This window comes from Procambarus clarkii, chromosome 46, assembly GCF_040958095.1.
Source record: "Procambarus clarkii isolate CNS0578487 chromosome 46, FALCON_Pclarkii_2.0, whole genome shotgun sequence".
NCBI lineage: Eukaryota > Metazoa > Arthropoda > Malacostraca > Decapoda > Cambaridae > Procambarus > Procambarus clarkii.
Window position 1 is genome coordinate 31,899,904 of NC_091195.1, and position 19,457 is coordinate 31,919,360.

At 40.6% G+C, this 19,457-nt stretch overlaps 1 protein-coding gene across 1 annotated transcript in view; it reads right to left on the reverse strand.

Moving 5' to 3' along the window:
* The window catches only part of LOC123753853 (uncharacterized), a 100,596-nt gene that overhangs the window by 62,024 nt on the left and 19,115 nt on the right, over window positions 1-19,457 (reverse strand). Inside the window, exons 2-3 of the mRNA XM_069301903.1 lie at window positions 9,496-9,646; window positions 5,341-9,375 (exon numbers count right to left, since the gene is read on the reverse strand). Of these exons, the coding sequence (XP_069158004.1) occupies window positions 5,341-8,824 (3,484 nt within the window). The 5' untranslated portion in view covers window positions 8,825-9,375; window positions 9,496-9,646. The remainder of the gene's footprint in view (window positions 1-5,340; window positions 9,376-9,495; window positions 9,647-19,457) is intronic.

Genomic DNA, 19,457 nt, shown 5'->3' on the forward strand with positions numbered 1-19,457 from the left:
TGCCAGATACTGGATCACTGGATAATTGTAGGTGGTCAGAGGGACTAATTTCCATCAGCAAGAAGATATTACGAACTAAACGCCAGTCTTGGACAAGCCGGACCCCATGTGAGGCAACCAGGGGGGGGGGTTGCCGTGTGAAGATCACTGAGTAAGGGAGTCACGTGCAACATTCAGGAAGGAATGCTTGAGTAAACAGCTTAAGGAAAGACTATATATCGTATGTGCTCATCTACTAAGCCAAGTCGTAAGACTCAGTCAATATGTTTCTGATTGGAGAGTGATTGTCGAATCATCTGTGGGACAATCAAGTGTGAAATATTCCACAAGTGTGATTAGCTTTTAGGCTTTAGCGAACGTGTAGTGGGTTTGCGAGCGTGAGGAGTGAGGAGGGTGAGTATTATCCTTCGCTTGCGGCTGTGTGCGTGGGGTGGGTGTATATCCACGCGCGCCACCAACAGAACACGGGAGTTGAACCGCGGGCTACTCTGCCATAGTGTTGTGGAGGAATGTGGGGTTAAATGTTACCTCAGTATGCAGATTGTTAAGTGATTGGTGCATTTAAGCTGGAGCTCTGAGGGTCGCGTCTGAGTGATCGATCAGCTCCCGTTTTTGCATCACCGAACACCTGGATTTAACACCGATCATTTGGTACCTGGAGGGTTCACTCTACCTAATACTGTTGATGCTGTGTTGAGTGTCCTCGCTCTAATCTCCAGTCTACCTGTCAGCTGAAAAGTCCTCAGGATCAGCTGTAAATGCAGAATTTAAGGTGTGATTGCACGTAAGTACAGAATCCCGGGTATTGTTAATCTGTAGTGTGCACACATTATTTTGATGGTAAAGTAAACCCCCCAAATCTGGAATAATCAAAGTTTCTCGCAACGAATTCTCTGTGTCAGGATCCAAAGAGATTGTGGAGGTGTTAATCTGTCAGTTTGAGTGACAGCTCTAACTTTGACTTGTCATTGGTGGAGTGACAGTTGACGTATTGTGTGTGTGTGACCAATTATAATATAAACACATTTGAGTTAGGATTTGTTTAACATCTGGTTACAGGAATTGTGGAGAGATTGATTACTACGGTTGACTTAGTGGTACGTAAGTGGTGTAATTAGCGGTTCTCTAAGTGGTACGTAAGTGGTGTAATTAGCGGTTCTCTAAGTGGTACGTAAGTAGTGTAATTAGCGGTTCTCTAAGTGGTACGTAAGTGGTGTAATTAGCGGTTCTCTAAGTGGTACGTAAGTGATGTAATTAGCGGTTCTCTAAGTGGTACGTAAGTGGTGTAATTAGCGGTTCTCTAAGTGGTACGTAAGTGGTGTAATTAGCGGTTCTCTTAAAACTCACCTAATTGTGCTTGCGGATGTTGAGCTCTGGCTCTTTGGTCCCGCCTCTCAACCGTCAATCAGCTGATGTACAGATTCCTGAGGCTACTGGGCTCTGTCATATCTACATTTGAAACTGTGAATGGAGTCAGCCTCCACCACATCACTTCCTAATGCATTGCATTTACTAACTACTCTGACACTGAAAAAGTTTTTTCTAATGTCTCTGTGGCTCATATGGGTTCTCAGCTAACGTACCACTACGTTACCACGTTAGTGGTACGTAAGTGGTGTAATTAGCGGTTCTCTTAGTGCCACGTAGGTGGTGTAATAAGCGGTTGTCTGTGTGGCACGTAAGTGGTGTAATTAGCGGTTCTCTTAGTGGCACGTAAGTGGTGAAACTAGTGGTTGTCTGTGTGGCACGTTAACACTGACATTAATTCTCATTTGTGTGAAATTAATGTGCAAGGTGTTGTGGTGTAGTGCAATACCTTGTTAGTGGCTTGCATGAGGGACAAGCCATAAGTAATCCGTCTGAATACATATTGATTGAATTCATTAACGTAATTGTCTTTGATTAGGCACTTGTCTGAATGATAGTGATAGTGCCGTAACTGTTGGTTTGTTGACTGTCTATGTGACAGTAATTAACTTAATTGTTGGTGATTAATTATCTTTGATTGATTAATTGAATAATTAATTGTTCGTTTGTATTTTATTGATTGCCGTCCAAGTGACATGTGTTAACGTTAATTAACATTCTGAAGAACGTCTTAGTGACTAATCTTGTTTTAATTGATTGAATGTCTCTGTGAAAATGGTTGTTAAAGTAACTACTTGTGGTTGTGTATTGTGGTGATTGTCTTTGTGACATTGTTTGTGTTTCATTACATGTGTTCACGTCATGTGATTGTGAAGTATTTACCAAGAGTGTTCACGTGACTGTTCAGGTTAGTTCACTGTTGTTGTGACTGTCCAGTGGTCGAGATCTTGTGTCTCTTTACACCTATCAGGTGGTGGGTCTGGAGACCTACTGCAAAAGGGTGTTTGACAGCAGTTGAAGTAACACTCTTCATTAAAGTAACGTAAACATGGGTGGCTGTGTATTAGTAAATAAGTTGTTGAATAAACCTATTTTTGCTAATTACACTTGCCTTTGGCATCATTCCTCTTTCTGCAGTACTGCCCCATCTACTTAACTTATCAATTAACTTTATTACAACCTTAAGCTGGCTCAGGTTCCCAGCCTATAACCCCAAAGCACTGATTATAAATTCGGTGTGAGAACCCAAACACTTCCTGCTAGATTCGCTTGCAAGCGAGTTGCAGAATGAACGACCCAAGTGAGGCTCTGTATTGCTTGTGGAAGTGAAGACTGCCTTTTTTTTCTCTACCTGGAGTACTGGACCCTTGGCGTTTTGCTCACGCCGCCTCCCGTCTGGATCACTAATTTCACATCTTGCTTCCCAGCGTGGTTGCCAGTGTGTTTGTAGTGACCCCTGAAGTGAACCGCTTACATCTGGCATTCCCAATGTGGGCTAAGTAGCTTAAGCTGAACAGTACCAGTAGAAAGTTCCATAGTCGGTTGTATGATCCCACACTACTCATTATTTATCCTTCTATATATCCAGTTATCCATCCATCTACTCATTAATTATCACTCTATCTCTCCAGTTATCCATCCATTTACTCATTATCTATCCTTCTACCTCTCCAGTTATCCATCCATCTACTCATTATCTATCCTTCTACCTCTCCTGTTATACATCCATCTACTCATTATCTGTCCTTCTATCTTTCTATCTCCAGTTATGTATCCATCTTCCCATTATATATCCTTCTATCTCTCCAGTTATCCATCCATCTACTCCTTATCTATCCTTCTATCTTTCCAGTTATGCATCCATCTTATCATTATCTATCCTTCTGTGTGTATATCACGAAAATAAATATCTATCCTTCTATCTCTCATGATACCCATTCATCTATTTATTATCTATCCATCCATCAGTCCATCCATCTATGGACCTATCTATATATCTAGCTATCCATATATCAATTACTCTATCCATCTGTTTATCCATCTGTTTATCCACCTATCAACTATATCTATCTATACATCTTTCAATCTATGAATCCACCTATCCACACTTTTATGCATCAATCCATCCATCAATCTATCCATTCTTCTATACATCAATCCACCCATCTATCCATCCGTAAGTCCATCCATATATGCATCTGTCTATACATCTATCTATCCATCTATCAATTACTATATCCGTCTGTCTATCCATCTATCTATATATCTATCTATATATCTCTCAGTCTATCAGTCCATCTATCCATACTTTTATACATCAATCCATCCATCAGTCTATCCAACTATTCATATATCTATCATCTATCATCAGGTAAATCAACAATCTATGCATATACTTGTCTATCAATATGTCCACCGATCTATCCAAACATCAGTAAATCCAATTATCAGTCCATCTGTCTATCTATAGATCCATCTGTCTATAGATCCATCTATCCATTTGTCTATCTATAGATCCACTTATCCATCAGTCTATCTATAGATCGAACTATCCATCTGTCTATCTATAGATCCATCTATCCATCAGTCTATCTATAGATCGATATATCCATCTGGCTATCTATAGATCGAACTATCCAAGTGTCTATCTATAGATCCATCTATCCATCAGTCTAGCTATAGATCGAACTATCCATCTGTCTATCTATAGATCGAACTATCCACCTGCCTATCTATAGATCGAACTATCCATCTGTCTATCTATAGATCGAACTATCCATCTGTCTATCTATAGATCGAACTATCCATCTGTCTATCTATAGATCGAACTATCCATCTGTCTATCTATAGATCGAACTATCCATCTGTCTATCTATAGATCGAACTATCCATCTGTCTATCTATAGATCCATCTATCTATCTATAGATCGAACTATCCATCTGTCTATCTATAGATCCATCTGTCTATCTATAGATCGAACTATCCGTCTATCTATCTATAGATCGAACTATCCATCTGTCTATCTATAGATCGAACTATCCATCTGTCTATCTATAGATCGAACTATCCATCTGTCTATCTCTAGATCGAACTATCCATCTGTCTATCTATAGATCCATCTATCCATCTGTTTATCTATAGATCCATCTATCTACTGTCTGTCTCTGCCTCTATATGTATTTGTCTCTCACTCTCTGTCTTTCTCTCAATCTCTGTCGCTCTCTTTCTGTCACTGTCTGTCTCTGTGTTTGTCTCTCTTTGTCTATTATCTCTCCTTTAAAAATATATTGTCTAATGTGTATGTGGAGTGTAATACTAACAAAGAATAGTTACCACTTTACTCTCGGAAAGAAGTTTGGCTTCAGAAACCTACGACGCTATTGGAGGTTTATCTGTTTTATGAGAGTACGGGCAAATTATGAACAGCAGGAAATTTATATTAATTTTCCCGGAGATCAGTAAATTATTATAAGGAATTGAATAATCAGAGTATATTTTTATAAGACAAAAATTTTTGTTGAAAAATTTGTTTTCAAAATATTTAGCTGTGCATCCAGGAGTCTGTGCGGAAAATTGTCGTGGGTGTTTGCTTGTGACCCTGGCACACTATTCCTTTTGAATTCTGGCGACACAGAAAAACCTAAGTTCATCCGGACCTCAGAACATTATCGCTGTTAATTTGGGTGAAGTTAGACCCTAGAGTCTGGCCTCCAACTTTGGAAAGACAATCGACTACATGAACAGACGGACAGTCAGAAAAAAACAGACATTCTTTTATACGGTATAGATTAATTTTCTCTTAATTCTTTGGAACCTTTAGAAAGTTTAGTCACTTTAATGGTCACTGTAGAGATTGTAAGCATTATATATATGTAATTATGATATTCATGCATATGCTGTCAGCAGGGAATATAAACAAAAATGAAAAATAGAAATACTATTGTATTATGATAGAGAACAGTAATATTTACTTAAGTTATTGATGTGGCGAAGGTGTGGCAGGTGATCTATGAGGACGAGCAGTTGTTGTTGTGTGAGGCGCAGGGTGAGGCACCGGAGGGTGAGAGGCAGGAGGGGAATGGCTGCCTCAGACAAGCAACCTTCAAATATCTCTAAGATACACTTACTGCCGGGTGCTGTCACCGTTTCTAAATAAGTGTCTGAAAGATCGCCATTTCTGCAAAAGTATTGACCATAGAAACACATGTTTACATATATTTGTTGTTTCTTCAAAAATCCCAATACGCACTGCAGTTGGCTTGACTGTGGTCTGCTCTCTATACCCAGATAGATACTATCAGGCATCACCCTCCTAAGAACAATCGGCAGGACAGCATACGATCCAACACTCTTTATCTTCCAGTGTGCTAGTTCTTTCAGTTTCTTGCACACAGCTTGGATGACGTGTTCACTACCACGGGACTCTGCTACATGCTTTAATAGCTCTTCAACAGTTTCCCCGAAGTTTACAATGTCAATTACCTGCGACGCAAATTTGTGTTCAAAATGACTGTTGCTCAACACACTGGTAGCATTAAGTAAGATGCACTGGTATCTAGTTTCATTAAATATCTCACCAATCGTTGTGTTTTTGTCCTCCAGAAGAACATCCCGCACAAGGTTGGTGTTCGTTTCACTTTTACGTGACTCCTTATGTGATGTTGGATCACCGAGCTTTCCTTCAGCCCTCACCAACTGAGCGACCAGCCCCCTGCCGGCACAATACTCCTGGTACCTGGCGTGAAAATAGCTAAACACCTGCTTAGGCCAGGGTCTCCGATGGGAGCGTGTTCTTATGAAATAAGTGGACAAGACCTCCTCTTGCGGTAGTCCCAGAGTGTCACACTTCTCCCTAATCTCTGCTTCCGTCTCCGGCCAAAGGTCGTACTCTTTCCTCTTGATCCCTCTTAAACAAACTTCTTCAAAAAACGACAAAAAAAAATCACATTTTCCTTTTGGGTCGGTCACGTGTTTGTCTGTGAGTCTGGACACCAGTTTGCTGGTTATGAAGTCATGAATCTTCTCGTAGACTTGAGTGTTTGTGGTGAGATTGTTAAATTCTTCTGGAGCCTCGACACACAGCAGCGCCAACAAGGTCAAGGTGAGTGGAGTGTTGAGGTACTCACCCAGGAACTGACTCATCTGCTCCAACCGCTGGGTAAACCTCCCTGTGATGACACTCCGTTGGCTCTCTTCCTCCACCAGCACCTTGATGGTTCTCTCGGCGAACTCCACGCGACGTTCTGGAGTGATGCCCAAGACGAGGATGTTGCAGCGAGGTCTGGTGTGTGGGACGAGCTGTGACAGGTGTTGGTCCCACCCCGGCCGTGTGGTTATCACCAACCTCACATCCTTGCCAGGCAGGTGCAACAGCTCCTTCACCAGCCTTCCTGAATGGTCGTTGACCTCGTCGTAGCCGTCAATCAGGACTAATATATTTAAGCTCAAGATTATGTTCTTAAACTGCTCGAAGTCAAGATCAGAATCATGAAGTGTTTGAGGCAGTAACTGGCGGAGGAGACCATCGAAGGTATTAAGATGTAAGTCCCTGCACTGTACATAGAAAACGAGGTCCACAGTGCCCAGGTGACGTATGGCAGCAGGGTCCTCTACCCACTTCTCGAGGATGAGCTTGAGTAAAGTTGTCTTGCCCATACCACCTTCCCCCGTCAGGAGGACACACTGAGGGACACTTTCGTTATCTTGTCTCACACTTAAGATATCTTCATAGTTTATACCATGACCTTGGGCCGTGTGGGAGGAGCTTACGCTATCCTGACCTTTGGCCACGTGGGAAGGTCTTACACCTGTGGCGGGATCTTCAAGGACTTGCAGTCTTGTGAAAGCACGACTTAGGTCGTAGGTAATATTGAGGAGGATCCCGGGTGCAGGAAGAGTCTTGTGTACCTGTGAGTCCATATACAAGTGGCATTGAGTGTATATACTAGTTAACTCCTGCTTGCTATTCTGCTTAACCATTTCTGTGATTTGGCTGTCGAGCAACTTGTTCTCCTGGTGGAGCTGAGGCAAGTACACCACATCCAAGGGATTCAGCGGCTCTCTGACCTTTGCCATCAGACCATCAATATACTCCGTGGCAGCTCTAGTTGCCTGTTGCACATTCTGGCTGCTTGTCCCACACCGAGCACCAGCCTCAGCCAACATCTTAACCAATAAGTCCCTGAACTTCGTCAGTGTTGTGCTGAGGCTTTGCTGTTTCATGTTCATACGATGATAGATAAACGTATTTCGGTGCTGCTTCAGCCTATAAATAAGGGACTCAAGCGATAGTTTTTGAGGATCTTCAGTGATCCACGTGGGGTCTTTCACCTCAGCCAGGCCACAGATGCGTTGCAGGAGCTTGTACAACAGGTTGATGTCAAAAGTAGCCGCGTCAGAGGAAACTTCGAGTTTATCTCTCTGGTGAGCATCGAAGACACGCTTGTACTGAGCATTGGTGTACCCCAAGTCCTGAGTGAGGTAAGTCACTACTGGGAAGGTGCCCCGGTACAACCACATGAACACATTTGCTAGCGCGTCTCGACCGGCCTTATTCACGGCAAGGTCATGCCGCAATCTGTCCAGATCTTCCTGTAGGATAACTGAATGTGGAGTTGATGTAAACAATTTGGGCTTCACAATCGAAGCAGATGTACTGGACTTTACAGTCGAGTCAGGCGTACTGGACTTTACAGTCGAGTCAGGCGTCCTGGACTTTACAGTCGAGCCAGCCGTACTGGACTTCTCAGTCCAGGCATACATGTTGGGCTTGTATGCTCGGCGAACTCCACGCGACGTTCTGGAGTGATGCCCAAGACGAGGATGTTGCTGCGAGGTCTGGTGTGTGGGACGAGCTGTGACAGGTGTTGGTCCCACCCCGGCCGTGTGGTTAACACGGCATGACCAGGCATTCATGCTGGGCGTCAAAGGAAAGGCAGACAGGCTGGACATCTCAGTGGGGGGAGACATGCTGGGCATCTCAGGCGGGAAAAACATGCTGGACATCTCAGTGAAGGGAGATATGCTGGGCATCTCAGGCCAGGCAGACGTGCTGGACATCTCAGTGGAGGGAGACATGCTGGACATCTCAGGCCAGGCAGACAGGCTGAACATCTCAGTCGGGGCAAACATGCTGGACATCTCAGTGGAGAGAGACATGCTGGACATCTCAGGGGGGGGAGACATGCTGGACATCTCAGGCCAGGCAGGCATGCTGCACATCACAGTGGGGGGAGACATGCTGGGCATCTCAGGCGGGGCAAACATGCTGGACATCTCAGTGGAGAGAGACATGCTGGACATCTCAGTGGGGGGAGACATGCTGGACATCTCAGTGGAGGGAGACATGCTGAACATCTCAGTGGAGGGAGACATGCTGGACATCTCAGTCGAAGGAGACATGCTGGACTTCTCAGTCGAGGGAGACATGCTGGACATCTCATTCCAGGCAGACATGCTTGACTTTAAGTGTTACTTCCTTCACCACTTTTGTCGAGTTTCTCAGCAGCAGGCAATCGCCATTGCTAGTTTTATTTGTATATTTTGCGATCAGTCTAAACAGAGTCAATGTTGAGCTGGCAATTTTCAAATGGGCCTTAGTTTATTACAGTTTTTATATGATTTGCAAATGAGTCAGTATCGGTAAACAGTAATTTCGACGGGGAGAACATGAAGACTATTTCTCTCAACGTTTACACAAACACAAAACTTTAAACAAATATTGTAAACGTGTGTGTTGTGAATATTTGTATTATTTTTATAAGGAAATTACAGCTTATTCTGTAACTATTCACTAACAGGAAGGTCAGGACTTTCGGTTGACACCTCCTCTAGCTTTAATCACTTACAGGAAGGTTTACATTTAATTAATTTTCAATATATATATATATTGTTATTTTTAATGTATCTTGCATAAAATATTTTATGGATGCATTGTTAATTATCTGATGTACTCGTGCTGAAGATTTGATAAATTTCTTTCTGTTTCTTCAGATTAGTTTCAACTCCTGGAAATATAAGACGTTAAAACTAAATATGTATCGTGCATTTATAACGCCTGTATTTATTATAATTAAATTCCACTCATGAATAATATATACTGTAATATGCTCTCATATCATGCTCACCTGCCGAGTCGAGTGAAGAAACCCATAATATGGCTCCCTCCTCAAGTCATCAAACACCCACAACCTCTCAAACGATTTACAGTGATGGTTCCCTGCACCACTCCTCTGGTGCTCCCGGAAGTGCAGTTGTCCTGGCAACTAGAGACGAGTCCTGTTCCAAGTAGGGAGCTCGTATAAATAACTCGGCTTCCACTGTACAAGTACAGAATTGTAAGCCATACACCTCGCAGGCAAACGAATGTATGTATCCAATGCTCACACGTTATTTTTGAGTGACTTGGTCATCCCTATACATATTCAACTCCTCACGACACAGGTTTGTCAGATGCAAGGCACAGATATAATAAAATCATCATTGATGGAATCTGAGTCTGTCCCTTATGGATCCCAACCCATACTGGCATGAGAACTGATGAGTTAGTCAAAGCATATGTTCTAAAAGAGGGACTTGATTACCATCTTGGAATGCCATTGAGCAACCTGAACACAGTAATATAAGAGCTCCAACAATATTTACAAGAGATGCGGCAAAGTAAAATTCTAATTACCTACTCTATCTATCATCACAGCATTATGCAAGAAGTGCCACATGCTTATGAGTCTTCCCGTAAGGTCAGAAGACGTCTAGATGTTACCTCTGCTAGGCTTAGACTTAGCTACAAGTACCTCTGGCAGCTTGCTCTACGAGCTGAGCAAAACTATTAAAATTCCTAAACTTATTATGTAATTGAATGTGAAAAAATTAAGAATTTAAACAATTTATATCACAAATGTTTAAGAAATGATCTTGAGATGATTTCGGGGCTTTTAGTGTCCCCGCGGCCCGGTCCTCGACCAGGCCTCCACCCCCCAGGAAGCAGTCCGTGACAGCTGACTAACACCCAGGTACCTATTTTACTGCTAGGTAACAGACCCCTAGGGTGAATGAAACTCTGCCCATTGTTTCTCGCCTGCGCCTGGGATCGAACCCAGGACCACAGGATCATAAGTCCAGCGTGCTGTCTGTTCGGCCGACCGGTTCCCCTATGATCAATGAATTTATTTAAAAATTGTGTACTAACAGAACCCTTAGCCAAATATCTCAAGTTTTTCTACTGTGGGTTGTGCATGCATGTGATAAATACTTCCCACCACTTCCCAATAATAACACCACCACCAGAGAAATAACTCCACATGAGACCAGAAGGCATGGCAGGATGTGCCAAATAGCCCCACTGAAAAGCAGAGGTGCAACAGGCACACCGAGAGAGAACTTGATCATCATCAAAGATCCAAGACTTTTCAACACTTTCCTTATACATGCTGGCATAACTGGCCAACCTCTCCCAGTGTTAAAAAAAGAACTCTACAAGCACATTCGTTGGATACCTAATCAACCAGACTGACTCGTACGCCAGGCTGCGAGCAGCCGCATCAAATAGCCTTGGCCCAGATTCACGAAGCAGTTACGTAAGTACTTAGGAACGTTTTCCTGCTTACCATCTTCGTGGCTGCTACGTCGGGATTCAGGAAGGCATTTAAGAACGACGATCTTCTTAAGAACAACGCCTCGCGCTACGACGGTTCCAGACCAGTCGTAGCTTTATGTAAACTGGATACAACTCAAGCTGTCTCTACCACACAAACCGAAGGATCAATATTTGATAACAAACATTATATTTCTGCTGGTGAGTCCTTCATGTCCTATATATGCAGTTTCTGCTTGTAATTTGTAATAACTATGTCTTTTATGATATTATAATTAGTTTTATAAAACCAAGATATTATTCCAGTAGTTATTAAGTAAATAAACACTGGCGAACATGAAACATATATTTTTTTAATATTATTTTCTATACGAGTAGGTGATAATTCAGGGCTGGTGTGAAGCATTACTATCACCTAATGCACCTGTTCGCGTAGCAATAAGTATAACTAGGGGGTGTACCTTAGCTATACTTACCTATTTGTAATTTATTTTGTTTGTTTTTATATTGAAATTAAATCTAGGTGGGACCTAAAAGAAAGATATGCTGCAAAATTACGTTAGGTAATGTTTTTTCTAGTTAAAATTCAACAGCTTAATCTTCAAAAACGTTTGTCATTGAATACTTAGGCCCATAATTATGACTAAAACGAATGTTAAGACCTGTTAAAAGAGAGGGGGAAGCATGGGAGAGTGCGAGGATGGGCAGGGATGAAGAAGATGGGAACAGAAAGTGATAAGAGGCAGATGGCAGAAGACGGGTGGAATAATAAGTAGACAATCCTGGGCAACACAGTGTACCCCCCCCCCCCAATATGTATGTATGCATGTATATATACATGTGAACAAGCCTGAATGGTCCCCAGGACTATATGCAACTGAAAACTCACACCCCAGAAGGGACTCGAACCCATACTGCCAGGAGCAACGCAACTGGTATGTACAGGACGTCTTAATCCGCTTGACATCACGACCATTAAGGCGTCCTGTACATACCAGTTGCGTTGCTCCTGGCAGTATGGGTTCGAGTCACTTCTGGGGTGTGAGTTTTCAGTTACATATAGTCCTGGGGACCATTCAGGCTTGTTTAAATTTGTGTTCCTCACGTGTGCCCCAAAAAGTGAGGTGATATGATAAAATGCTATGCCCAAGATTACCATCCGAGTGCCGGCGGGGAAGTGGTTCATATAGCTTCGGCTATCACTTCCTTTTGTCCGGTCGTGATGATCAAGTGGATTAAGGCGTCCTGTACATACCAGTTGCGTTGCTCTTGGCAGTATGGGTTCGAGTCAATTCTGGGGTGTGAGTTTTCAGTTGCATATAGTCCTGGGGATCATTCAGGCTTGTTTGCAATTATATATATATATATATATATATATATATATATATATATATATATATATATATATATATATATATATATATATATATATACATATATATATATATATATATAAATACATATATTAGTATATTTTGGTAGCAGTCTTTCCTGTAGACATATATTATTAAATATGACCGAAAAAGTAAGATTAATAATTCTAACACGAATTTTCTCAATCTTTCGTACATTACGCTTCACTGTTGGAGGTAAATCAAAAATCACTTCTCCAAAATTCATTTTTATTTCTAGTCTGACGCGACACGGGCGTGTTTCGTAAAACTTATTACATTTTCAAAGACTTCACAAATACACAACTGATTAGAACTTGCGTTTCTCTGATTTTATATCTACATTTGAGTGAGGTGGGAAGGGTGATGTGGCATTAACACAAGACAGAACAATAGGGGATATTAATAGGGTATTAAAAGTATCAACACAAGACAGAACAGAAACAATGGGTATTGAATAGAAGAGTTTGTAGAAAGAAACAAACACTTTCTACAAACACTTCTATTCAATATCCATTGTTTCTGTTCTGTCTTGTGTTGATACTTTTAATACCCTATTAATATCCCCTATTGTTCTGTCTTGTGTTAATGCCACATCACCCTTCCCACCTCACTCAAATGTAGATATAAAATCAGAGAAACGCAAGTTCTAATCAGTTGTGTATTTGTGAAGTCTTTGAAAATGTAATAAGTTTTACGAAACGCGCCCGTGTCGCGTCAGACTAGAAATAAAAATGAATTTTGGAGAAGTGATTTTTGATTTACCTCCAACAGTGAAGCGTAATGTTCGAAAGATTGGGAAAATTCGTGTTAGAATTATTAATCTTACTTTTTCGGTCATATTTAATAATATAAATACATATATATATATATATATATATAATATATATATATTTATATATAAATATATATGGAGCCATATAGTCTCTTCCCACATATAGTCATATAACATATAGTCTCTTCCCACAACCAGACCATCACCGGAGAAATCTTAGCAAACAACACAGAAATCATCGATAGATACAGCGATAGCCGACGGCTTGACTTCTGCGAGGCACTACACATCAAGAAGTCAACACCAGCTATCAACAGCCAATTAATGCACAACTATATTCTACCCACTTCAAGACTCCGCTCCAATATAGAAGCATCAAGAAATATGGACCAATAGGCTTTCTACAATTACTTCCATTCAATACCCATTGTTTCGTGTTCTGTCTTGTGTTTGAATTTAATACCCATTCAATACCCATTGTTGAAAGTTTGTTTTCACCTCACCCAAATGTAGATATAAAGTCGAAAATGTGTAAGCTCTATTCAGTTTCAGTTGTGTGTTTGTAAACTAAAGTCTTTGAAAATGTAATAAGTTTTACGAAACGTGCTCAAGTGTCGCATCAGACTAGAAATAAAAATGAATTTTGGAGAATTGATCTTTGAATTACCATCAACAGTGAAAAGAAATGTAAGAAAGATAGAGAAAATTCGTGTTAGAATTATTAATCTTACTTTTTCGGTCATATTTAATAATATATATATATATATATATATATATATATATATATATATATATATATATATATATATATATATATATATATATATATATATATATATATATATATATATATATATATATATATATATATATATATATATATATATATATGTATGTATATATATACTAGCTGTTCCCGCCACGTGTTGCTGTGGCTGAATCTGGTTACATGGAAAAGAAAGAAATGAGAAAGTGCACCTTTCTAATATGTTTAATTTCACAATGCTTGTGGGTATACGATATTTTTGGTTGTTCCAGTGCCTGTGGAGATATAGAGATTGTCTGGTTTGCCGACTCTAGAACGCGTAACATATAATTGTCCATGTGAGAAGCAATCCGTGTCTAGAAATAAACTGCACAATTTTAAAGATTGGCCCTGGGCTTTGTTGATGGTAATTCCAAACGCCAATCGAACTGGAAATTACAATCTCTTAAATTGAAATGGCATATCTGTTGGAATCATTGGACTGCGAAGAATGAAGACATCTTCACTTTTCAAAGGTCCTGTCAAGATTGTTGCTTCCACGACGTTGCTGACTAATTTTTTTTTCTGCAAGAAGCGTGGCGTTGCAATGTTTTGGCTGGTTGATATTTCCCAACATGATAATTGACATGCCGATTTTCAATTGACATACGTGTGATGGTATCCCTGGCTGATCGAGTGAAATAAAAAATTTTGTTGGATAATTAACTGCTTCATTTGCTTCCTCAACAGTGTCGAGGGACTTGTATGTGACTGCCTTGCTTTGAATGTTAGACTAAATAATATTGTTTAGATCGTAGACGTCTTTGTTCTTGGCCGCAAGAAGAGCTCGTTCATTCAGCCAATCGTGATTCTTATAATTGGTTTGAATATTGGGGGAATACTTTTTTCAAAAATATCTTCTTTTGACGTCACTAAATTGTAGAAGTTATGAGGCAATGAAATTCGCCTTGAGGTCAGATCAACTGGCACATTTCCGTTCTCAATTTTAAGAAATTGATGTGAGAATATCCCGGTTGATGGATCGTTTTGCTGCTAGACACGCATATTTGTAGTAAATTTTAACGTCTTTTCGTGGCGCCACAAAATAGAATATTTCAGGCAAGCATTTAATTCGTCCGCTGGTATCTATCGAGGAATTACAGGTAATGTTTGCCTGAAATCTCCTGCAAGCAATAGTAATGCATTCCCAAATGGCCTGATGTTTCCACGCAAATCTTGCAATGATCGATCAAGAGCCTCGAGCGATTTTTTGTGGGCCATTGTGCATTCATCCCAAACAATAAGTTTACATTTGTGAAATGGTTTTCCCATGCCAGATGCTTTGGAAATGCTGCATGTGGGAGTTTCAGTGAATTCCATGTTCAATGGCAATTTCATAGCCGAAGTAGCAGCTCTTCCACCTGGTAGAAATGTCGCAGCTATTCCGGACGATGCAAGAGCTAAGGTTATGTCAGTGTGGGATCGAAATACTGCCAGAATCAATCTAATTAAAAAGGTTTTACAGTTCCTCCTGGCGCATTTAAAAAGTTTTCTCCAAACCTGTTATTAACAGTTGAAATTATTGGATTGTAAATTACTTTTCGCTTAAGTGTTAGATTAGGAATGTTTGACTGCACATACGACAACAGATCACCCGTGTTGTAATTTTGTTCACGACTTAATTCTACATCGAACGAAGCAGCAGCAGATCGATTCGGTGATGACATATCTAATTGATTTAGAACTTTGTTCGCGATTTCTAAGAACAAATCTTTAGTCATTATCAACGCTTCGTTTTAGATTTCTGATTTAAAATCTAAGTTCATATATGAATTTTCCTTGCGTATTCGACGGATAATATCTTCAGCCATGTTCAAGTTATATATCTCCCATAATTCTGATAGAGACATAGGAGAACAGGTGGTCAATATGATTGCAAACAACGCTCGAATTTGATTTGGATGTGACGTGTTGGACGCGTCATTAGTTCATACATCCCAGTGTCGGTCGTTCTCCAATAAATTAAGAGCTTAACATGCACTACGGACATTGGCATAAGTTAAGCCATTGACAAATCTCAATGGCTGGAAAGACATTGGGCCGGGCACATTTACCAACAGCATGAGAAGAAAGAAGCATTCATCTTAAATGGGATGAACCGTGTGCAGTCTGCTTATTGTAGTTTATTTGAATATGCCAGGTTGTCCGTCGATTCGCTCTCCTTATTTGCGTCGTTCAAATGATTTTCTACTCGCATTCTATGTGTAATACGTAGACACTTCCGAATACAGCAGTGTTTTCGCAAACGCGTCATTTTGACACAGAGTGAAGAAAGCAGTTAACGTTGTAGCCTTTGGATTCATAGCTGTTTGTTGCGCATTTGCAGCTGTGAAATAAACGTGTTGTCCATTTTCTTATTTTCAAAACAAGAACAAAAAACACTAACGAAATATTTCAATTCAAACGCAGATCAATCGACACAGGTCAAACTCACCACAAATAGTACTGAAAAATAAGAAGAACAGTTAAAAAAACGAAATGAAAAACAATGAAAAAAGAAACAAAAAAGCTATACCCATGAAATAAACAGTATGGTAAACAACACAGCTCAATTCCCACGCAACGTCATGAAAAACAATTCAATCAAAATGAAAATAAATCAAAATCTATGAAAATTAAATTTATCAATGCAATCGGGAACATTGACATGGAATTGTAACATATTTTATATATCGTGTGTTGCTCTTACGTGCAAAAGATGGCGCTCTTTTTCAAAAAATGCATGTTTTCACCTGCCACAGGTGTGACATCTAAATAGTATGTATATAAAAACATGCACGTATTCGAATGGAACGTTGTGTCAAAATTTCAAAGGAATCAGTGACGAACTTTCGGAGATTACAACGGTGTTGCTCTTACGTCCTACAGATGGCGCAGTTTTTCAAAAAAAGCATGTTATTTTCCTGTCACAGGTGAGGCATGTATAAAGTTGGTATATAAAAACACTCGCCTATTCAAATGCAATATTGTGTCAAAATTTCAAAGCCATCGGTAAAGAGGTTTCGAAGATTTCCCTGACATGAAAAACACACGAAAAACTCAGCTTTTCCAAAAATGTATGTTTTTTCCCGTCACCGACGTTATATCTATATAGTATGTATATAAAAACCCGCTCGGATGCGAATGGAAAGTTGTGTGAACATTTCAAGGCAATCGGTGAAGAACTTTCGGAGATTAGCGATTTTGAACAAACGAACATTTCCATTATTATTTATATACTAGCTGTACCCGTCACGCGTTGCTGTGGCTCAGTCTGGTTGAAGAGAAAAGAAAGAAAAGAGAAAGCGCACGTTACTAATATGTTTAATTTCAGAATGCTTGTGGGTTTTCAATATTTTTTGTTGTTCGATTGTCTGTGGAGATATAGGGAATATCTAGTTTGCCAACTTTAGAACACACAACATATAATTGTCCCTGTGAAAAGCATTCCGTTTCTTGATATAAACTGCACAATTCTAATGATTGGCCCTGAGCTTCTTTGATGGTGATTGCAAACGCCAATTGAATTGGAAATTACAATATCTTAAATTGAAATGGCATCTCTGTTGGAATCATAGAAATGCGAGGAATGAGGACATCTTCACCTTTGAAAGATCCTGTCAGGATTGTTGCTTCTGCGACGTTGCTGATTATTTTTATCACCGCAAGGCTCGTGGCGTTGCATAGCTTTAGCTGATTGATATTTTACAACATGATAACTGGCACGCAGATTTTTAATTGCCGTACGTGTGAAGGTATCCCTGGCAGATCAGGTGAATTAAAAAATTCTGTTGGAGAATTAACACCTTCATCTGCTTCCTCAACAGTGTCGACGGTCTTATATCCAGGAATTACAGGTAAGTTTGCCTGAAATCACCTGCAAGTAATATTAATGTGTTCCCAAATGGCCTGATGTTTCCACGCAAATCTTGCAATGATCGATCAGGAGCCTCGAGCGATTTTTGTGGGCCATTGTGCATTCCTCCTAAACAATAAGTTTACATTTCTGCACGACTTTTCCCATGCCGAATGCTTTGGAAATGTTGCACATGGGAGTTTCAATGAATTGCATGTTCAATGGCAATTTCAAAGCCGAAGTAGCAGTTTTTCCACCTGGTAACAATGTCGCAACTATTCCGGACGATGCAAGAGCTAAGGTTATGCCATTTTTGGTATCAAAATGCTGCCAGTATCAATCAAATTAGGAAGGTTTTACAGTTCCTCCTGGTGCATCTAAGAAAATTTCTCCAAACCCGTTATTGACAGTTTGAATTATTTGATTGTAAATGTCTTTTCGCTCAAGCGTTAGCTTAGGAATATTTGATTACACATACGATACCATATCACCCGTGTTGTAATTTGGTTCACGACGCAATACTACATCCAAGGAAGCAGCAGCAGATCGATTCGGTAATGGCATTTACAATTGATTTAGAACTTTGTTTGCGATTTCTAACCACAAATCTTCAATTATTATCAACGCTTCGCTGAAGTTTTCTGCTGTGAAATCCATGTTCATATTTGAATTTTCCTTCGTAGTCGACGGACATTATCTGTCCGTCGACGGACATTATCTGTCCATGTGCGATTTATATTTCTCCCATAACTCGTTTGGAGATGAAGAAGAGACGGTTATCTTGAGGTTATCTGGAGATGATTTTGGGGCGTTTTAGTGTCGCGGTCCGGTCCTCGACCAGGCCTCTCACCCCCAGGAAGCAGCCCGTGACAGCTGACTAACACCTTTGTACCTATTTTACTGCTAAGTAACAAGGGCATATGGTGAAAGAAACTCCGCCCATTGTTTCTCTCTGGCACCCGGGATTGAACCCGGGACCACAGGATCACAAGTCCAGCATGCTGTCCGCTCAGCCGACCGGCTCCCTCGACCATACTCCCGACCGACCATATGGTGGTCACTATGATTGCAAACAACGGACGAATTTGATTTGGATGTGGTGTGTTGGACGCGTCATTAATGCATACATCCTAGTGTCGGTGGTTCTTTAATAAATTCAGAGCTTAACATGCACTACAGAAAGCAGCATTTGTAACGCCTTTGACAAATCTCATTGGCTACAAAGACATTGGACCGGGCAAATTTACCAACAGCATGCGAAGAAAAAAGCATTCATCTTGATTTGGAAGCATAGTTTACTCTTCTTCTTGATAGTAGACGCAGTTTATATGAAGGGTTTATCCTTCCGATGACTGCACCAGTACAGATGTTGGTAGAGGCGTTTATGCTGAGGATGATAAGCGCTTCAAAAGTGCTTGTGGCGTTGTGCTGTAGACAGAGGAGCGGCGACTAAAACAGAGATGTATGATAGAGGGAGATTTGCCGCAGCGTAGGGCGGTGTGTTGTGTTTATGGCGTCAGCTGATCTTGGGGCTTCGACGAGGCAGTTGTTTTCTGTGTTTAGCTGATGGTGGCGTCAGGTATAAATGTGGCGCGGGTCAGATGTGACCCAATTTGTTGGTCGACTGTAGATATTTAGCCAGTGCTTTGCTATTTGGTATTTTTCTTGTAACGAGTGGTCACCGCCTCCT